This window comes from Molossus molossus, unplaced genomic scaffold (genome assembly GCF_014108415.1).
Source record: "Molossus molossus isolate mMolMol1 unplaced genomic scaffold, mMolMol1.p scaffold_m16_p_6, whole genome shotgun sequence".
In the NCBI taxonomy this organism is placed as follows: domain Eukaryota; kingdom Metazoa; phylum Chordata; class Mammalia; order Chiroptera; family Molossidae; genus Molossus; species Molossus molossus.
Window position 1 is genome coordinate 12,394,279 of NW_023425399.1, and position 19,992 is coordinate 12,414,270.

The 19,992-nt window shown below is 48.5% G+C and overlaps 1 protein-coding gene across 2 annotated transcripts in view; it reads left to right on the top strand.

The window, feature by feature from the left end:
• The window catches only part of RIMS4 (regulating synaptic membrane exocytosis 4), a 46,688-nt gene that overhangs the window by 18,579 nt on the left and 8,117 nt on the right, over positions 1 to 19,992 (top strand). The window contains exon 2 of one of the 2 annotated variants that reach the window (XM_036245406.1): positions 14,813 to 14,951. In XM_036245406.1, coding sequence (XP_036101299.1) covers positions 14,813 to 14,951 — 139 coding nt within the window. Of the gene's footprint in view, positions 1 to 14,809; positions 14,952 to 19,992 lie in introns of both variants that reach the window. The other variant, XM_036245407.1, reaches the window with a different exon arrangement.

A 19,992-nucleotide genomic window follows, 5' to 3' on the forward strand; every position in this document is an offset into this window, starting at 1 on the left:
TCCTGCAGCGTCTGCTTTCCTCGCTGCCCCCTCTGCCCATCCTTCATGGAGCAAAGCAAGTCCCTCTAAATGTTCATTGAGCACCTACACTGGGCCTGGACGCTGGGCACACGGACTTGAGTGAGCCACCAGCTCCATCACAACCTGGGTGGTGGGGTAGACGTAGACACAGATGTCTGCAAATGAAAATCTTGTCATTGAGCAATCCCAAAGAAGGGTCCCTAGGTCTGGGAGTCAGGAAAGGCTTCCTGGAGGAGGGGATGCTGGAGCTGAAAAGGGAAGAAGGGGACGGCTGGGGAGGAAGTGGCCTGGGAGAAGGTGTCGATGGGACCAGGAGTGTAATGCTTGAGACAGAGCAAGGTTTTGCTATTACTGTGATCACATGCTTTTGGTGGGCGTGTCCTGGGTTGCTTTGGTGGCTCCTGTGGCTTCTAGAATCCAACAATATTGGCTAAGGAGAGTGCTCGGTATTTCACTTGTCCGGCGATTCTTAACGTGCTCTGCAAATGCCTTCTCATTCGGAACCAGAATACTGAGCTCCAACCCAGATTCTTGAGCTCCAACCCAGAATCCGGAGCTCCAACTCAGATAACTCAATTAACAATCTCGAATGGACCTGGAAATTGTTGCTTCACAAACTCCCCAGGTGATTCTGATGTCCGAACATACACATTTGGGATTCACGGTGCCCATCCAGTCTCTCATCTGGGGACCGTGCCTTGGTCCCCAGTCCAGTCTCTCTTGAATGACAGTGAAGAGAGCCTATAGCCTTTCAGGGCAGTTCCTTCCATTGACAGACAGCTCAACCGCAGAAAGTCCTTCTTCCCTTGTGCCCAGAGTCACCTTCACCATTAATCCTAACACAGTGATGATACTGCAAATCAAATTTGTACAGTCCTTTGTTGTCTACAAAATACTTATTTAATTTGAAGGCAAAACCTACACAGGTTTTAAAATCAGGCAGACTGGCATTTAAGCCACTCCCCCTTTCTTGTCCTACCCTGTTCGCTGTGACCTGAAACAATGACTTAGCCTTGCAGTGTCTCAGTGTCCTCATGTCCTAAATGGAGATAATAATAATACATACCTCTCAGGTTGCTGGAAGGATTGAGTAATGTGTGTTATATGGGAGTAGTAAGATACTCACTTCATAGATACTCACTTCATAGTAATTTATTATTATTATCACTACTATTACATAAAACATTGACTTGGTAAATTCAACATTCTAGAGGTTTTTATTGAGTACTGAATGAATGCCCAGCTTTACTGTAGGTGATGAGGCACATCATGAAAAAGTTTTTACTAAATGGCCGTTGTCATCATCAGTATTATTGGTATTATTTGAGCCACACAGAGCTGCTGGAGTAAGTATAAAACCACCCATCTTTTACTGATAGGAAAATGAAGTTCAGAGGGTTAGGGGGTTTCTAAAGCCCGCTAAGCTGGTCAGAGATGGGAAGGAATTTAATCTCTCTTCCATCTAATACTCTTCTTTTCTCCCACCTTCTGAGAGCCTTTTGCAATTGACCATATGTGAAGGAAGGAAGTGGGGGGGGGGGGTTACGCATAGGGTTAAGGGACTCCATGGTTTCCTCTGTGCCAGGCAATGTTGGGGCAGCTCTGTGGTCCTTTCTTCTCTCCCTCCACAATATTACAGCAGAGAAATCCAGTTCTGATGTCTGAGCATTTTTCAGGCATAAAGGAGTCCTCGGGGAGCACTGTGTGGCCTGGCAGCTCAGCCAACTGGCCTGGGTTGGGTTTGCAGCCTGAGTGGTCTGGGTCATCAGATGTGTTCTGGCAGCTACAGGTGCAGCCAACACCTTGTCCACTGTCTGCAGCCCCACTCCACCTGAGTCACTGTCCAGTGCCCACAGTGTGGCTTTCGAGTCCAGGCCCCACTCGATTGGTTGGTCCCAGGCTGGCCCTTGCTGGTTATAGAATGCCCCCTGCTCTTGGTCCCCTTGCTGTCCTAGGGAAGTGAGCAGGAGTTTTGGCCACTGAGTTCTCTCTCCCAGGGGACTGCCTTTCAGCCTGATCTCTCTCCACTGGTTGAAAGGCCCTGTCCCCTGAAGAAACCACACACATCAATGAGGGAATGAGAAGTGTAGCTAGAAGAGGTCTCTGCAGATACACAGGCGTGGTCATTGCTGGTGAGGTAGGCCCCAAGCCAGTGACTCTCATGTCTTTTATCCTGTACAAGATACAAGACTTAGGCTTTCTTCCTATGAGCCTTTCTCTGAGCTTGCTTGTTTGTCAAACATACAGACGTAAGTCCGTCTCAGGGTCTGTCTGTTTGCAGTCTCTATGCTGGGAGCACTTTCCCCCCAGATATCCACCTGGCTTGTTCCTTTACCTCCTTCAGATCTTTACCCATATCTCCAAGAGAGGTCTCTCTAATCTTTGTTTAAAAATGAAACACCCGTCCCTCCACTCACTGTCTAGCACCCTCTATATCTGTATGTGTTTGTGTGGTTTAAGGTTGACTTGCCTCTTCTAGCTTGAAGCTTCAGGAAGGTACTCTGTTTCCCTTATTTTGTTTTCTGCTTTAGCTCCAGTGCCTAGAACAGTACTTAACATATAGAAGATGCTCAAGAAAAGGCGTGGTGAGGGAGTGAATGAATGAATGGATCTCATTTAGTCTGAGATAGGCTCCTGTAGGATCCTGAAACTCCAGGAAATGTCTCATGAATTTTTAATCAACAAATATACCTGAGACCCTCCTCTGTCAGGTCTTAGGTTTTGGAGACAGAAAGGTGAGGAACTCACAGCCATGTGAGTGACCGCAGTGCATTCTCTTCCAAGCACTTACTGCAGTTGTAACTACGGAACTGTGTCCGTCCTGTTTGCCATCTTTCTTGTACTCCAGCCTGGAAGGGCTCAGTGGACAAAGACCCCCATCTGTCTCACTCAATGCTGTGTCCTCAGCACTAACATGAGGCCCAGCACATGTATGTGGGCCAGATGCATGAATGGACAGGTACCGGTGCAGCAGGATGGGTAAGGACTGGCATAGGGTCTGTGGTTGTATCAAGGAGGGGCACTGGCCAGCCTGGGGAAAGGTGGGGCAGAGGTGTGGAGGAACTCATATGGGGAGTGAAGTGAGAAACCTTGTTCTGTCCCTTGGAAGTGTGCCTTGACTCCCACTTGGCCAACAGTGGAGCAACTTATGAATGAAGGAAGGGTGGTGGCCTGTGGCAGCCCTTCTGTATTTCAGCTTCTGCCTGAGCTTGTCCTTGGAGTTAAAAATAGCCAAGGATGGGAGCACAAGGACATGCTGTCCTTCTCTGCCATGGAGCAGGGATTCTGCTACCTGGTCTCGAAGGGGGCTGCAGGGTAGCAGGTTTGAGAAGCCAGCAGCTTAAAGAATTATCTCTTCCTGCCCCCTTGAGGAGAAGCACAGACTTCTCTTCCCTGAGTCTGGGATGACTCTAAATGAGCTATGGAATGTCACTGCTCCAAGGGCCCTCCAGGCCTGGGACCTTGGCAGACATCAATTAATTAAGCCCCACCCCCATTCCCTGGGACCATGGCAGGAATCACTAATCAATCACGGCACCCTTTTCTGCCAAGTCTAGACAGTCTAAGAATTCTTAACATGGAGTATTTTAGGTAACAGCTACCAGAGTTGGCAAGACTGAGAAAATGTATTTATCATCATGATTTAGTCCAGTCCCCCTCATGGTAGGGAAATAAGCCCAGAGAAGGGCAGAAACCTCTGATGTCACATAGGAAGTCCACAGTGAAGCAGGGACCAGACCCAGGAGCCCTAACTCTCTGATGAGGCTCCATCCAACTCTTCTCTACTGCATCCTCTTTTTCATGAGAACTGTCCAGAAGAAAGGTTTTTAACTCATGGGCTGCAAGCCTCAACATTTTATGTAACATATTGTGTGTATGGGCTGGCAGGTGGTTTTCTAAGGTTTCATCAGCGTCTCAAGAGGTTCCCTGAACAATCAAGAAAGGCAAAGGAATCGGGATTTGGGGAAAGGGGGAGAGTGCGTGAAATGTGCCGAAGTCTTGCTACACAAAATGGGCCCCAGACCGGCTGCATGGGCCTCACCTAGGAGTTGTTAGAAATGCAGACTTTCAAGTCCACCTGCACCTACTGAATCTGAATTTGTATTTTAACAAGATCCCTGGATGCTTCATTTGCACACTGAAGTTTGAGAAGCACAGAGCTGGAATCTGGAAGCATAGCAGGTGTTGCTTTTCTTGACTGGTATAGAGTATTTGCTGAGTGCCAGGCACCTTTGTTCTGTAAACCAGAGATTTGGGGGTCACTTGTTACTGTAGCATAACCTAGTGAGACCTGACCAATACATTTAATTATTATAATAGTGTATGAGGTTGGTACTATCATTATTATTTCTATTTTGTGAGGGAACTGAGGCTCAGAGAAGTTCAGTAACTTTCTTTAGTTTACTCAGAAAGTAGCAGAGGGACATTCCAAGTTATTCTGGCTCCAGAGACTGTGTTCTTAAGAAGACAAAGTAGCCCTGGCCAGTGTGCCTCAGTTGGTTGGGCAATGTCCTGTGCACCGAAAGGTTGCTGGTTTGATTCCCAGTCAGGGCACGTGCCCGGGTCATGGGCTTGATCCCCAATGGGCGTGCAGGAGGTGGTCGATTAGTGTTTTGCTCTCACATGTTTTCTCTCTCTCCCTTTCTTCCTCTCTGTCTAAATAATCAATTTTTTAAAATCTTAAAAAAGGAAGATGGAAGTGTGTGGGCTGTGCTTGGTGGATGATACGTAGCCCAGTGTGGATGGAACACCTGGTATGTACATGGCATCAGACTTGTAGTATAAGCTTGGGGCAGACCCCGAAAGCCTTGAGTGCTGTGCCTATAGACTCTACGTTGGCCCACAGCTCAACTTCTTCCAGAGCTTGCTCAGCTTTCCCCAAGTGCAGGTGGGACTGGCTCCTGGGAAAGGCTGCCACTTGTAGGGACTGAATGGTCATCCTTCCAATGATTACTGAGAGGCCCCTTTTTCAGAAAGTCTTCCCACGCTAGCTGGAATAGAGTGAATGCCTTTCCTCTGACCATCCCTTCTAGGCGTAGGACCTCTCCCTCCCCCAAATGCATTTGCTCGGCATTTGGAACTCTGTGTGCTCTGTTTATATTTTGGTTCCACATTTTTGCCTTCTCCCTACATATTTTGCACTTATCAGTAGAGTTCTCAGTGGTAAACTTCCAGAAGGTAGTACTTGCCTCTGTAATAAAATCTTACTAAAATTTTATTTGCAATCAAATTTAATTCAGTATTGAAATAACTCTACTTACAACTTAGACTCTCCTTTTACTTCCAGTGCTGTATTAATTGCTCTTCTTATTACTCTTACAATGCTGTGTATATTTCTGCCTTTGAACCATACTGTGTTGTAATTATAACACCTTGTGTTATAATCGCCCCTTTACTTGTCTCTCTCCTGGAAACTCTCCTGGAGTTTCAGCAAGGTCTGGGTTTAATTCAACTGTGTTAGGAGTCTCCAGCACAGGCTTTGAAAAGATACTTAGTAAGAGTTTGTTGAATGCATGATAATTATTTATCTGTTTCATCTCCCCTCCCCCTCCACTAACTATAAGCTCCTTACAGACAATGACTGTGTCTTATTAGAATCCCCAATGCCAAGAAAAGCATGGCATGGGAAATGAGCTCAATAAATGTCTATTTCATTGGATAAGTGAGAATGCATTTTATTCCAGGGGCAGAGATGCAAAGTACATTCGTATACGTCACCCAGTTGAGCCTCTCAAAATCTTCAGGTTCTCCCTGTCTAGTGTTCTTAAATCCTTATCATGGGCTCTGCTTCCCTTGCTCCCACTCATTTAATTTTTGTGTCTTTATGATCTCTCCCTTTTTACCCTTTAAATCATCTTGGAAGAAGGTCTGAGGAATTCACCCCACCTCCCCAATGTAAAGCAGTCTAAAGGGCAAATTGTACTCTGTTCTGCTCTGAATCAAGTTCATGCTCCCACTTAGCAGCTTTGCCATAATGGGCAGGCTCATTGGCCACCCTGAGTCAGTGTTCTCTTCTGAAAATGGAGGCAATAGTGGTTGTGAGGATTAAATGAAGTAATATAAATTGAGCACCTACCTACCATAAGCTCTGCTTGAGCTCAGCAAGTGGAAGTTCCTTACTCAGTAAGTAACGGTGGACTTTGAGGCATCAGCAGGCCAGTGGTTTAATAACAAGCACCAGATGGGGTTGCCTAGTTGTTTTGGGATCTCCTTTCCCTGTGAGCTGCCACGTTTGCCCCAGGCAAGCCTAGGCCTCCGTTCCTGTTCAGCACCACGGACAGTTCCCCCTCAGCTTCTGCCTGGCTGTGTGGCTTACTGCACTTACTGGCATCTAAGCTGCATTCATTCTCAAGTGATAGCTTTATTGTATATAACACCAAGAGAAATAAAACATGTCAGAACTTACCTCTGATATGCCATCGGCTGTCATTTATATCTTAATTTTAGAGATGTTGAAAATGTATGTCCTAGAATCAATGAAATGATGACAAATTATGAGAGAGAGTATCAGTGAGCAGTTGACCATTGAACAGGTTAGTTATAATAGCCAGCATTTATTGAATGCCTACTGTATTCTAGGCCTTTTTCACTCTTTTCTCTCCTGTTCTGGGTTCTCTCTGCCCCCTATATATCCACTTAACAAATGTTACATTTTGGGAAGATAAATGTAAGTCAGATAGACAGTTCATTAACTGTTTTCCCACCATCCTTCTTCCTCACATATTCCAGGCCTGAACCTCATTTCTTCAGAACATTGCTTCCTACTGAAAGAAATCTAATGTGTCCACATCATGCTTAACTCATTTAAAAAGCACCTTTTCAGTCCACATCATGCTTAACTCATTTAAAAAGCACTTCAAAGGCATAGCCTGTGACCCAACCGTTTCACTCCTAGGTATGCACTCAGCAGAAATGTGCACCACTGGTCACCAACAGACACATACAAGAGTGTGTTTGACAGAGCTGTTTGTAATATCCCCAAATTGGAAACTACCCAAATGCTCATCAACAATGAAAAGGATGAAAACAGTTTTGATATATTCACCCAGTATAAGTCAGTAAAGCCGTGAGGATGAATGAACTGCAGTGAAACAATCCACATGGATGAACCTCACAAGCATAATGCTGAGTGAGAGAAGTCAGATGCTAAAGAATGTATACTGGGTGAGTCTATGTATATAAAAGTGCAAATTAGGCAAAGTCAATCTGTGCTGTTAGAAGTCAGGACAATGCTACTTTTGGAAGGGAAATAACTGCTACTCATGAGGGGCTTCTGGGAACACTGATAATAGTCTGTTTCTTGATCTGAGTGCTGGTTCCATAAATGAGTACACTTTGTACAAACAGACCTAGGTTTAAAACTTAGCTCTGTCAAGTCTGGTGTAACCTTGGACAAATTGCTGGACTTCTCTGAGCCTGTTTTCTTTTTGTAAAATTAGGATAACAGTAATTAACTCTCAGAGTTATGGTTAAATTATAAATATATATACCTATGTATACACATACACACACACATATGTATATATAACACATATGCCTGGTACAGTGTAAATTCTAAATAATATGTGTAATATATAAATAATGTTATGTATAATATATATTATATATATATGTCTGGTGCAGGGTAAATGCTCATATTAATGTTGTCTATTCTAATAACTTATAATTGTCATCATCTTATTATCCTGTTCCTTATGAACAGTTGCTTTTGGGAGAAGATAATTCATTCATATTCAATTATAAACAACTGAGTGAGAATTTGCATATTTCTTGGGGACACATCCTAAGAAGGAAGCCAATTCACTAAACACCCTGTTAGTTGTATGGGCAATGTTGAGTGCTGTCCTTGGTGCTGAATCTAAGTAAAGAAGAAACAGACCCCACTAGAGATGAAGATAAAGGGCCCCTAGGGCTCAAGGAGTTTTATCAGAAGAGTCTTTGTGGAAGAGATGGCATTTGAATTTTGTGGTAGAACAAAGTCAATTAACGATTCCATAAAAACATGATTATTGGAGCCAGAAAGACCTGGGCTTGAATTCCAACTCTGCCATTCATAACTGTGTATGTCCTTAAGAAAGTTACTTAGCTTTCTTGATCCTCATTTTATTATCCTGCAAAAACAGGTAGTAGTTATCTCATGACTTATTGTGAGAATTAAATGAGATGATGCTTATGTCAAACACTTGGCATAGCATCTGGCAAAATGATAATAACAATTGTAATAATAGCCACCTTTGTTGAGTGCTTACTACGTACCACCACCTTCATTGGATGTCCTGAGGATTAAATGTTATTATATTATTACATTACCTTATTGTTGTATTTAATCCTCACAAAAGCCCTAAGAGTTTGGTGAGTGCTCAATAAATTATAAGTGTTATTTAAAGCTTAACTCTGGAGGGTGGTTAGAATTTTGATAAGGAAGCTGAGGGAGGGAGGAAAATAAAGGAGCAAAAACCAGGATGCGGAAGTTATTGAGGATGTATGTGAGCTGGTGCCTAGCTGGGCTGAGGTGTGGGAGACTGAGGGAGACCAGGAGCATATGGGGAGGAAATCAGGTAATGGGGAGTGTTAAATGCTTGGGTGCAAAAATTGAACCTAATTTGGCAGGCAGTGGGGAGCCATTCTAAGGCTTTAAATAGGATTATAGCATGATTGACAGCGTGACTTATTTATGAATTTGTATTTTACCTTCATTTACATTATAGAATTAGTCCATTATCTGTAAAAATTCAAGAGACATAGAAGCATACAAAAGAGAATATCATCTCCCCAGTGTGCTGGTTGGAGTATAAATTAGTATAATTACTTTGGAAAATGATTTGGCTATGTGTGCTAAAGCTGAACGAATGCCTGCCCGGCATTTCTGCTCCTAGGTATATTTCTAAGAGACCTGGGTACAAATGTTCACAAGGCCATGCACTAAAGTAATTATAGCAGCATTATTCTTAGTAGCCCAAAACTGGAAAAAAAAATTAAATGCCCATCAACAGTACAATGTATAAATAGAGTGTGGTATATTCACATAGTGGAATACTACATAGCAGTGGTGATAAGCTATTTACAACTACATATAACAATATGGATGGATCTCATACAATCAACATAATATTGAGCAGAAGTACCCCTCCCCCTAAAAAAGGCCATGCTCTGTATATAAAGTTCAAAACCAGGCAAAACTAACGTCCAGTGTTAGAGACTCGGACGGTAGCTACCCTTGTGGAGCAAGACAGAGACTGGAAGACAGCACAAGTGGGCTTAGGGGATCCTAGGAAAGCTCCGATTCTTCACCAGGGTGCTGGTTCCATGGGGATGTTTAGTTTGTGAAAATTCACCAACCTATACAATTAAGGTTTGTGTACTTTTCTCTACACGTCGTATACTTGGATGAAAAGGTTATAAAATGGCTTCCACATACCTCCTCCAAAAACCTTTCTCCCTGCAGTTGTTCCCCAGTAGCAGTTTGGTTCATATCCTCCCAGATTGTTCTTTGTCTATGCACAAAGATAAAGATAAAGATATGCATAATCTATAGCTTTACAAAACCAGTATTATGTTTTACATACCATCCTACAACGTGCTTTTTTAGCTTAGTAGGCTGAGGCAGTCTTTCTGTGCTACTGTATGCATAATCTCCGTGGTTCTTTTTCAACAATTGCACAGTATTCTACAGTGGGATATGTCATTTTGTAAACTGGTCCCCTGTTGATGGCCAGTTAATTCCAGCATTTTATTGGTGTAAATGATACTGTGGGGAACCTCTTAATGCATATCTCTGTGTACTTTATTTGTGTAGAATGAATTAGTAGGGGTGGAATATCTTGGTCTGAAGTGGTAACTTAAGATAGTTAATCTGTTAATGGCTTGTTTGGTGGGTGGAAGCAGGGAAACCAGTTAGGAGGCTGTTAAAATAGTTTAGAATTGAGGTAATGAGGGTGGTTGGATGTGAAAAGGGGTAACAAGGGAAAGCGATGAGATATTAAGGGCAAAGACTATATGACTTGGCATTGATGGGAGAGGGGGAAAAGTCAAAGAGGTCCTGGCGGTTATGAATCTAGGTGACTGGGAAGGTTGGGACACAAGTCAGAAGGAGTTGATTGGGGAAAGTGGGGGCAGGGATGGGTATGGCTGTGGCCAACTTGCATATAAGGAGCCTGCTCATCATCCAGGTGGTGATGTCCCGAATGCAGTTGGAAGTATTGCTCTAGACAGAGTTCAGGGCTATAGATTGAGGCATAGGATTCACCTAGGGTGGTCCTCGTGTTGTTGGAAGGGAATTAAACCAGCAAAGGAGAGGATCTAGAGGAGAGAAAGAATCCTAAGACTAAATGGTGAGGCCCTAACATACAGGAATGGCAGTAATGGTCAAAGACACAGGGAAATCTGCTGAAATTCATATCACAGAGGCCAAAGAAGGAGGGGTCTGAAGTGACTACTGTTCAAAGGATGAAGTAATCAGTAGCCTATAAACCCCTCCCTCCGCACCCCCCCACAGTGGGTGTTATCATTACGTCTTGTACTTGTTCTTCAAAGCACTTAATGCACTTGTGATTAATCCATGTGATCATCTGCTTGATGCCTGCCTCCCTCTCTGCACCGTGAGCTCATGGAGGTAGGGACCACACCACTCTCCTCTTGGTCTCCAGCATCAGGAATGGTGTTTGGTACACAGTGCTATTGGTTCCCTAAGTGTCTGCTGCCTCCTGCAGGACTCCGGCCGTCCACACACCCTCTCTCTCCCTAAACCCACACACTACTCTGCACAAGTTGGGAGAAGAGGGACTTAGGATCCTGCAGGAGAAGATTCAAGCTGCACAGTTTGAGTGTTGAGTGCAGCAAGTGTGAGTGGGTGGACAAAAATGGGTCATTCAAACTCCGTTTATTTGTATGTCACAGTGGTCAGCCACAGTGGGTACCCAGAGCTTACGGGACTCTACTCTGGGCCTCGGCAGTGGAACATTATGATAACCAGGGATGATGAAGCCTCTCTTATCAGTGGAGACCAGACTTAGAAGTGCATTTAACATCTTCATGAGGGATCCCCACAGAACAGGAAGGCACTCGGTGGATGTTTCTTGAGTGAAGGAAAATGCCACGGTTCAGGTGTTGGGGGCTGAGATAAGGCCCTGGAGCGTGCTCAGAGCTGTTGTTAGACCAGTTCAGCAAGCCGTGTGCACCGAGTGGAAGCCACGCGGTGAGAGATGGGAGTGCGTGGTCAGTGACATGGGGAGAGAGGCTGTTCTCTGAGGAAATGTGTTGGTTGAAGGAGGTGGTGGAAGAAGTGAAGCCTTGAACAGACTTGCAGGAGGAGTGGAAAGAGCCAGAAGACAGAGAGGTGGCAGATTCAAGATCCAGAAAGGCGGGGTGGGAGGAGTTTCTGGTGACGGTGAGAGGAGGTGGGATGGGGAGGACAGATGGCAGCTTGGCTTCAGCAAGGAGGTCACCTCTCCCTCTCCAAGGAGGGGAGGGTCGAGGGGCAGGTTGGCAGGTCTGAAGATGGTGAAATTTGGAAGTGAGAAAGCAAGTCAGAGAAACATCTTTTCAGACAAGTGGGAGAAAGGTTGTCTGTTGGGCGGGATGGGGCTATGGGCTGGGGAGTGGGAAGGCATTGGGGCAGTCTTTTTGGGGACTGTGAGTGCTTGAGCAAGAGATGACCAATGGACAGGTTAGATGCTGGGCACGACTGTGGTCCTAGATTGGGGACTCATGAGGTGGGGAAGGTGGCATGTCAAGGGGAACATGCAAGAGAGTTGGCTTAGGCAGATTTGGGGAGCCCTGGGAGGTCTTTCTCTGCAGCAGCTATGGCTGCTTTTGTTTGGCACCTACTACGTGCCAGGCACTGTGGTAAATGTTCTATCATTTAACCCTCTCAGCAGCTCCATGGGGCAGACGCTACCCAATTTGCCCAAGGTCAGCTTGCCTGTGACTGCTCGGGGCCAATTACAAAGGCAGGCTCACCCGTGTGCTGACTCGTGCCTATACTGGGACCCACACAGGGTACTGGACGTGGGGTGCTTCGGGGCTGTAGAGTGCTCACAGATGTGGAGCTGCCCTCCAAAGCCACCCGTGGGGACTGGCTTGTCAGGTCTCAGTCCTGCCCTTTTCCAGGAGAAATGTGCAGGACCCTAGTGGGTGGGGTGAGCTGGTGGGGGGCTCCAGAGCGAGGCTCAGTGGGGAGGTAGAAATCCCAGGCAAGGGTCTGGTGTTTAAACATCCCCAGAGATGACTGTGCTTGTATGTGTGAGTGGAGAAGGGACGTCTGTTTCTGAGTGAGCACATGTGCGTTTCGGACTCTTTCTCTGTGCCTCTACCACTGTCCACAGAGAAACGGAAATGCCATGGGGTGGGGGGTGCTGCAGAATGACGGGAACGCAGATGCAGGGATGCAGTTCCCCCACAGGTTCAGAAACAGGGTGACACACACAGAAATGCACAGTGTCCATTTTTCCGTGAGCTTCCTTGAGTGGGTTGATGTATACCTTGTATATGGATGTGTGTCTGTGTGTGTGACTGGCCTCAGAAACACAGCATGAGAGGTCTGTGGAGACCCATGAGAACACGAATGTGGTTGCTCAGACATACATAAACACACCGTGTCTGTGTGCATCTCTCCCTGTGTATGTGTGTGTTTACTGTGTGTTTTTCTGAGTATATGGGCACCTGAATCTGAATAACACAGATATGTGTGGGGGACAACCATGAGTACACTGAGAAGCACACAGAGGGTCTATATCTCTGTGTCCTAAAGTCAGGAGGAAGGGGTGTCAGTGTTGAGCTGGGAGGAGCGGGGCTGGGAGAAGGCCAGGGCAGGCATCCTGGCCTCACTGTCTCCTGGCACACAGATCTAGCTCCCTGTCCTCTTGCCATGCAGGACGATGGGGTTTGGGTGGCACTGCTTTCCCCCAGGGGGTTAGCAAGCACTGGCGAAGCCCCTGACGTATGCCAGCTCATCCCAGACTTTGTGGGGAAAATCCCACTAAGGGTCCACCCCGCCTCCATCAAAGCCACAGCCCCTACAGGGTAGTAGCAGATGTAAAGCTTACTGTGATGTAAAACTTACCAGGCTGTGGAGCATGGAGTGAAGAGACCCTCCCGGGGTCAAATCCTGGCTCCCCCCTTTCCAGCTCTCCACATGTGAAGGTGTCACTCATCCTCTGTACTTCGTGTGCTCGGAGTTAAAGCAGGAGCATCACCTCATGGGTGCTGGGAGGGTTAGGACCACTCAGGGCAGATGCTCCTTCATCCAGCAGGGTTTTTTTGTTTTTTTATCCTCACCTGAGGACATTTTTTTTTGATATTTTGTTCAGATAGAGTGGGAGGGGGAGAGAGAGAGAGAGAAAGAAACATCGACGCAAAAGAGACACATCGAGTGGTTACCACCCACATGACCCAACCAGGGCTGGGGACAAACTGCAACCGAGGTACGTGCCCTTAGCGGGAACCAAACCCGGGTCTCTCCGGACCACTGGCTGATGCTCTAACTGCTGAGCCAAACCAGCCAGGGCTCCAGCAGGTTTTAATTGAACACCTACTATACCTGTTCTTGGCCCAGGGGCTTTAACAGTGAACAAAACAAAGTTCTGTGTCCCTACAGGTTTACCTTATTTGTTGAGAAAGTTGGTCAATAAACCAAGAATGTACCCTGCATCAGGTGGAAGTTAGGAAAAAAGCCACAGTAAGACAGTAGATCAGAGAGGGGCAGGGAGTGGGAGGGCCAGGGAGTGGTCCAGGAAGGTCTTGAACAGGGTGACAGTGACCACAGAGTGGAAGCGATGGATCGAGCTGCTGTGGGGGAGGGGTGGTTCAAGGGGAGGGAATAGCAAGGGCAGAGGGCCATTTGTCTTCATAAAAACTGTGTTGTTCTGCCCGGCCAGTGTGGCACAGTGGATTGAGTGTGGTACCATGGACTGAGAGGTCCTGGTTCAATTCCTGGTCAGGGTACATGCCCGGTTGTGGGTTTGATCCCCAGTAGGGGGCGTGCAGGAGGCAGCTGATTGATGTTCCTCTCTCACATCTGTGTTTCTGTCTCTCTCCCTTTCTTTCTCTCTAAGAATATCAATAAAAACATAAATAAATACATAAATAATAAATTAAAAACCGTGTCGTTCTTCCATTTTACAGTTGGGGAAATGAAGGAACAGAGAGGCTGAGTAATTTGCCCAAAGCCTCACAGCCAATGAGAAAGAGATCCAGGATTTGAACCTGGGCAGTCTGGTTTCAGAGCCAATGGTCTAAATCAGTGGTCCTTAATCAGGGGCGACTTTTGCCCCCAGTGAATATTTGGTACTGTCTGGAGACATTTTTGATTGCCACACTGGATTGAAGGGTGCTACCAGCATTTCCTGGGTGGAGGCCAGGGTTGCCGTTAGACCTTTACAATGCACAGGACACCATGACAACGAAGCAGTATCCCATCCAAACTGCCAGTTGTGCTGGGGTTGAGAAACCCTGCAGAGCACTTGACAGAGTTGAAGAGGAGGAGGAGAAAGGATTGGGAGAAGGCTGCAAGGGAGAAGTGAGCGCCAGTCCACAGGGGAGAGACAGTCCATGTAAATGAATCCGCTAGTTAAGAGAACATGTGATCCTGTGTTTGGGGTGGGTATGAATGGCACACTGCCCTGGGGAGGGTGGGTGCAGGTGAGGCTGGTGGTAGGAGGAGGTTCAAGGATTGAGGGTGGGGGCTAAACCTGGACCGCCACCAGCCACTGAAATGCTAACCAGATGTCTCACCTTTCTGTCCCCTCCCACCCTGTGTCTCTCTCACCATCTCTCTGGCCTTTCTGCCAAGAAGGGGACAGCCGGAGGCTGAAGGGGGCCATTCAGAGGAGCACGGAGACAGGCCTGGCAGTGGAGATGCCCAGCCGGACGCTGCGCCAGACCAGCCACGAGTCCATCGAGGACAGCATGAACAGCTACGGCTCGGAGGGCAAGTGAGTGTGGAGCGGGCCTGCCCACAGCCTCTGGGCTCTTGGTCTTCCTGGCAGGGGCGGGAGGACCTCAGACTTTGAGGGGATGGGCTGAGAGTTCCTGAGTTCCCCCGTCTTCAGAAGAGGTGAGGAAGCAGGGAGCTCTGAGGAAGGCGGAGGAGAACCGGCCCTGGAGTCTGACTGCCTAACTGGAATCCTGGCTCCACCACTCACCAGCGGTGTGACCTCGGTCAGCTCGTCGCTCTGTGCCTGTTTCCTCATCTGTAAAATGAGGATAAATACTAACCTCATGGAGTGTTACGAGGACTAAATGGGTTCATTTGTATAAAAAGCACAGGGCAGCGCTTGGCCTCCGCCTTGGCTCACCCCCATCTCGGGCCCTGCCTTGCAGCTGAGGGCTTCTGCTGGTTGAAAGCCTCCTCACCCCCGACCCTCCTGAACTGGGCATCTCTGGCCTCTGAATGGCCTGCCTTGGCTGGTACTGCCGTCCACCCACCTCCTAGGGAGACTTTCCGGAGGGTGAGGAGAGGAGGAGGACCAGGGGAAGGAAGAGGAGGAAGAGGAGGAGGACGAGGAGGAAGGGAACAAATGTTTTCTTTAACCTGAGAAACTTGGCAAGGCAGCAAAATTTGAAGGAAGATATTCTGGGCATCTGGGTACTAGTGGGTCCTTGCTGAGCTTCAGGGGGTCAGGAAGTTTGAGTCCTAGTCCTGGCTCTGCCACTGACCCCGAGTGGCCCTGGGCATGTTCCTTGACCCGTCTAAGCATCAGAAAGCCAGCAAAGATCTCTTCTGTTGGTTCCCAGGCAGGTCAGGGGACCAGGTCATGGGAGGGCAGTGTGGTGCAGTGAGCAGCAACGGGAAGCAAACCCATATCCCCATTTTATAGAACAGGAGATGCCACAACTTTCTCCAAGGGGAGCAGCACAGGGGGGTAATAAAGTTGTGAGGACTAAGTGAGTTAATATATGTGAAAGCGCTCAGAATAGTGACTGGCACATAGCAAGCACCATCATTATGCACTGTGATGATTGTGGTTTGTTGTTGACTTAGCCTTTGTTATTTGGTTAGTTTGCTCCTTGAGGTCAATTGCATCTTAATGGATTCATTGAGCCCCCTAAATACTATTCTGTCTACAAAGTGCTTAGCACATAGTAAGCACAGGATAAATGTTGGCTTTACAATAGTTAAAAGGTTTTGGGGGGATGTCTTGAGCCCAGTTGAAGGAGGATTGGGAGGGTTGGAGGGTGCAGGGTTCAGCAGAGGGCAGAGTCTTGCCCTCCTGAGAGGGGCTGAGCTCAGCCAGGTGCTACCACCCTGTTCAACACCTGGGCAAGGCAAGGAAGGTGAAGGGACAGGTAGTGACCTTGAGCTGTGGTTGGCCTCCTCTTTGTTCCGGAGGTATTTTGGGCACTGACAGGACCTAGATGCCAGGCTCCGAAACAGAAGGGGGTGTGACCATCCTCCTCCTGGCTCCTGCCAGCCCAGCGGAGGCTTATAGGGAGCCTGCACGCTTGAGCAGCTCCCACCAGCCTGCGGCCCTGGATGCTTCTGGGTCTGTCTGCCCCGGGCACTGGATCACCGGGCATGTAGATTCCTGAAAGAGGGCATGGGTGTGCTCCCATGTGGATCTTTATTTCAGCAAATGGGATTGAGCACCTACAGTATACCAGACAATTGGGCTGGGCACCTTGGGACCCTGCCTTCTTCTGATGAAGCAACCAGCAACCAGCAGTGGTAAGAGCTGTGAAGGACAAGCACAGAGGACTTGGGACATGTTGCGTCCTGCCCCGGGCTTGGGGCTGGGAGTGGGTGCATTGGGTTGGGGCCATTCTGTCAGTGAAGATCCTTGGGCTCCAGGTTATACTAGACCAGGTTACAGTGGCTTCAGCCCTCGCCGTTCGGGCTGGGGTCCAGCAGCCATGGTAGCCCCTGGGAGCTGGGTGGAAATGCAGTACCTCAGGCTCCATCCCAGACCCTCTGTATCAGTCTGCCGGTGGCTCACGTGCACACTAAGGTTGGGCAGCCCTGGCTCAACAGTAATGTTCCCGCGCTCACACTTGCTGAGCACCGGCTGTGGGCAGACACTGTGCTACGTGCTTTCACACAGGTTGCCTCACCTAATTCTCGGAGCAACCTGATGATGCTGGAACTGTCACTATCCCCACTTTACAGACAAGAAACTGGAAGCCAAGAGAGGTTAATTAACTTGCCCCAGGTTACACAGCCAGTAAGTGGCTTCCAATGCTGGGATTCAAATGCATTGGAAGTCTGCCCTTAACCATTACATTAGACTCTTTCCCTCTTTTAATGACTGCATCTATTTCTGGAGGTAGATGATTCCAGGATGGTTTATGGTTAAGTTGTGCCATCAAGGGCCCTGCGTCTCTCCATCTGTTTCCTCCATAGGCCTCAGTATGTTGGACTGATCCTGGTTTATCCACTGAAGCTGGGGAAGGGCTTTCCCTGAGCCCTTTTCCACCTGATGGAAAATTGGGGTTCTGAATGTCAAGGATGGAAGGGAATAGCTGTGGGTTTGGCAACCAGCCCAACTCCCCCCACCCATGGGCCCATCTCCCCCAGACAAAGGGCAGGGTTAAGCCCCCTGAAAAAGGGCCACGAGGACAGTATCTCCCCAGGCCCCCCTGAATCCTGAGATACTCCCTGGTGACTGCTTTAGTGTGCGTTCCTCAGAACCTGACCGGAGACATGGATTCGAGTACGGGCAGGTCATGAGAGGTGATCCCAGATAACCATGATGGCCCTGGCGGGGGAGCACAGGAGAGAGATGGGGCAGGGAGTGACGTGTGCCGTGAGAAGCCGGCTGCCACTGTGGGCAACCAGAGTTCAGTCCTGACGGGGACCGGGAGCCAGCGTGGAGCGTGTGCCTGAGCTCCATCTGGGAGTGAGGGAGCTGCAGGCTTTGTGCTCTGACCTCATCAGTTCACCCCCTGTCCTTCCTGCGGCACACAGGGCTCTGGGGGGCCAGAGGCGTTCCTTAGGGGCCAGAGGAGTGCATGTGCTCACCGTTAGAAGTCAGTGTATGTGGCGAGTCAGGAGATACCAGGGGTGGGGCCAGCAGTCTGCTCCCCTGTCTGAGTGCATAGCACCAGGGAGCTGCCCACACAGAAGCCTGGGGTGATCCCAGGTGGCTCCCCCTCTCACACTCCAGATCCAATCCACAATTGGCCTCTACTCTTCCACTCCTAATTCTCTCTCTCTTTTTTTTATCCTCACCCAAGGACATTTTTTGTTCAGATAGAGCGGAAGGGAGGGAGAGAGAGAGAGAGAGAGAGAGAGAGAGAGAGAGAGAAACATCGACGTGAAAGGGACACATCGAGTGGTTGCCACCCGCATGACCAACCAGGGCCAGGGACAAACTGCAACCGAGGTACATGCCCTTAGCGGGAACTGAACCCGGGTCTCTCTGGACCGCAGGCTGACGCTCTAACTGCTGAGCCAAACCAGCCAGGGCTACTTATCTCTCTTTTTAAAAAATGTTTTATTGATTTTTTTTTTTTGAGAGCGAGAGGAAGGGAGAGAGGGGGAGAGAGAGACATCAGTTGGTTGCCTCCTGCATGCCCACAACCTGGGCAAGTGCCCTGACCGGTAATCAAACCAGAGACCTTTTGGTGCACGGGACAATGTTCAACCAACTGAACCACACTGGCCAGGCTCCTAATTCTCTCATGACTTGATCCATTTCTCCCCATCTCTGCCCCTTTGGAGCAGCTACCTATCACTCCTGCCCAGATACGTGCAAGTCTCCCTTTGGTCTGAACTCCACCGTCTGCTGCTCAGCACTTATTTCCTCCGGCCTCTGCCAGCCTCCCCAGTCCCCAGCCCTTTGCCTCCATTCCGGCACCCTGAACTCTTACACTTCCCTGTCTCACCTCCAGGTCTTCCGTTCGTTGCTCCCTCCTCCTGGCACCCCTTCCTACCCCAACTCCCGCTGCATCCTCTGACTCATTCCTCCTTCAGACCTCAGCTAAGAACTGGCACATCAGCTCCCTCTCCCGTGCCAGCTCTACTTAATGATAATGGCTCCCTGGAGCACTGTGTTGAGAAGGATTCTGGAGTCCAGTCCAGGCTTGGCAGGAGTGCTGAGGTTGATTAGCAATGTCTGCCCTGGGCGTGGGCAGGGGAAGTGGAACGCACGGTCTGCCATTCCTCTGACTGTATCAGCAGCTTCCAGTTCATTCTCCCCCCATCACAGCACCTTCCGTCCTGTAGTAATTATCACATGTGTGTCTGTCTGTCCCACCATGGGGCCTGGCCCACAGATGATGCTCTGCAAATGTTGTTGACTAAGGGGCAGGTACCATGAGCAAAAGCATGTACAAATTCCACTTTCCCCCACTCCTTTCCAGTCTCCTTCATCACACAGTACTGGGGCCTCAGCATCCTCTCTGCAAACCCAAGAGCTGGCTACCAGTGCCCCTTCTGCTCCCCTTCATCCTGAGGTGTCTGGGTCACCAGCCTCCAGCTCCCTGGGTGTCTGGGTCACTGTGCCCAAGGCTGTAGAAAGCAGAGTGTGAGCTGATGGCTGGGCCACCTGGGCCCCTCGCTGGGGTCTCATTCCTGCCCAGGCTGTTTGCTAATCACCAAAGGCCCAGGAGGCTGAGTGGGTTGTCAGAACCCCTCCCCCACCTCTGCTGTTAGCACAGTCATCATGCCCGAAGGACAAACCAGGATGGAAGTGGCTGTGGGCTAGGAGACAGGTTTATAAGCACTCGTGTTTGATGAGCATTTGACTGGGTCAGGTTCTGCTCTGAGAAGTTGATCTCATTTAATATTCACAACAGCGCAGGCGAGGTGTGCTATCATTGTTTATTCCTACTTTGCAGAAAAGTCAATCCAGGCTCTGAGAGGTGAAGAATGTGCCTTCACAACCAGTGAGTGGGGAGTCAGGATTCGCGTCCAGGCCCCCCGACCCCAGGACCCCAGGACCCCAGGGCTTGGACTGTAAGTCCTGTGCTCTGCTCTGGGCAAGGCTCTGGTCCCCTCAGGGCACACAGACAGTAACAGACTGAGAAGATGGACTC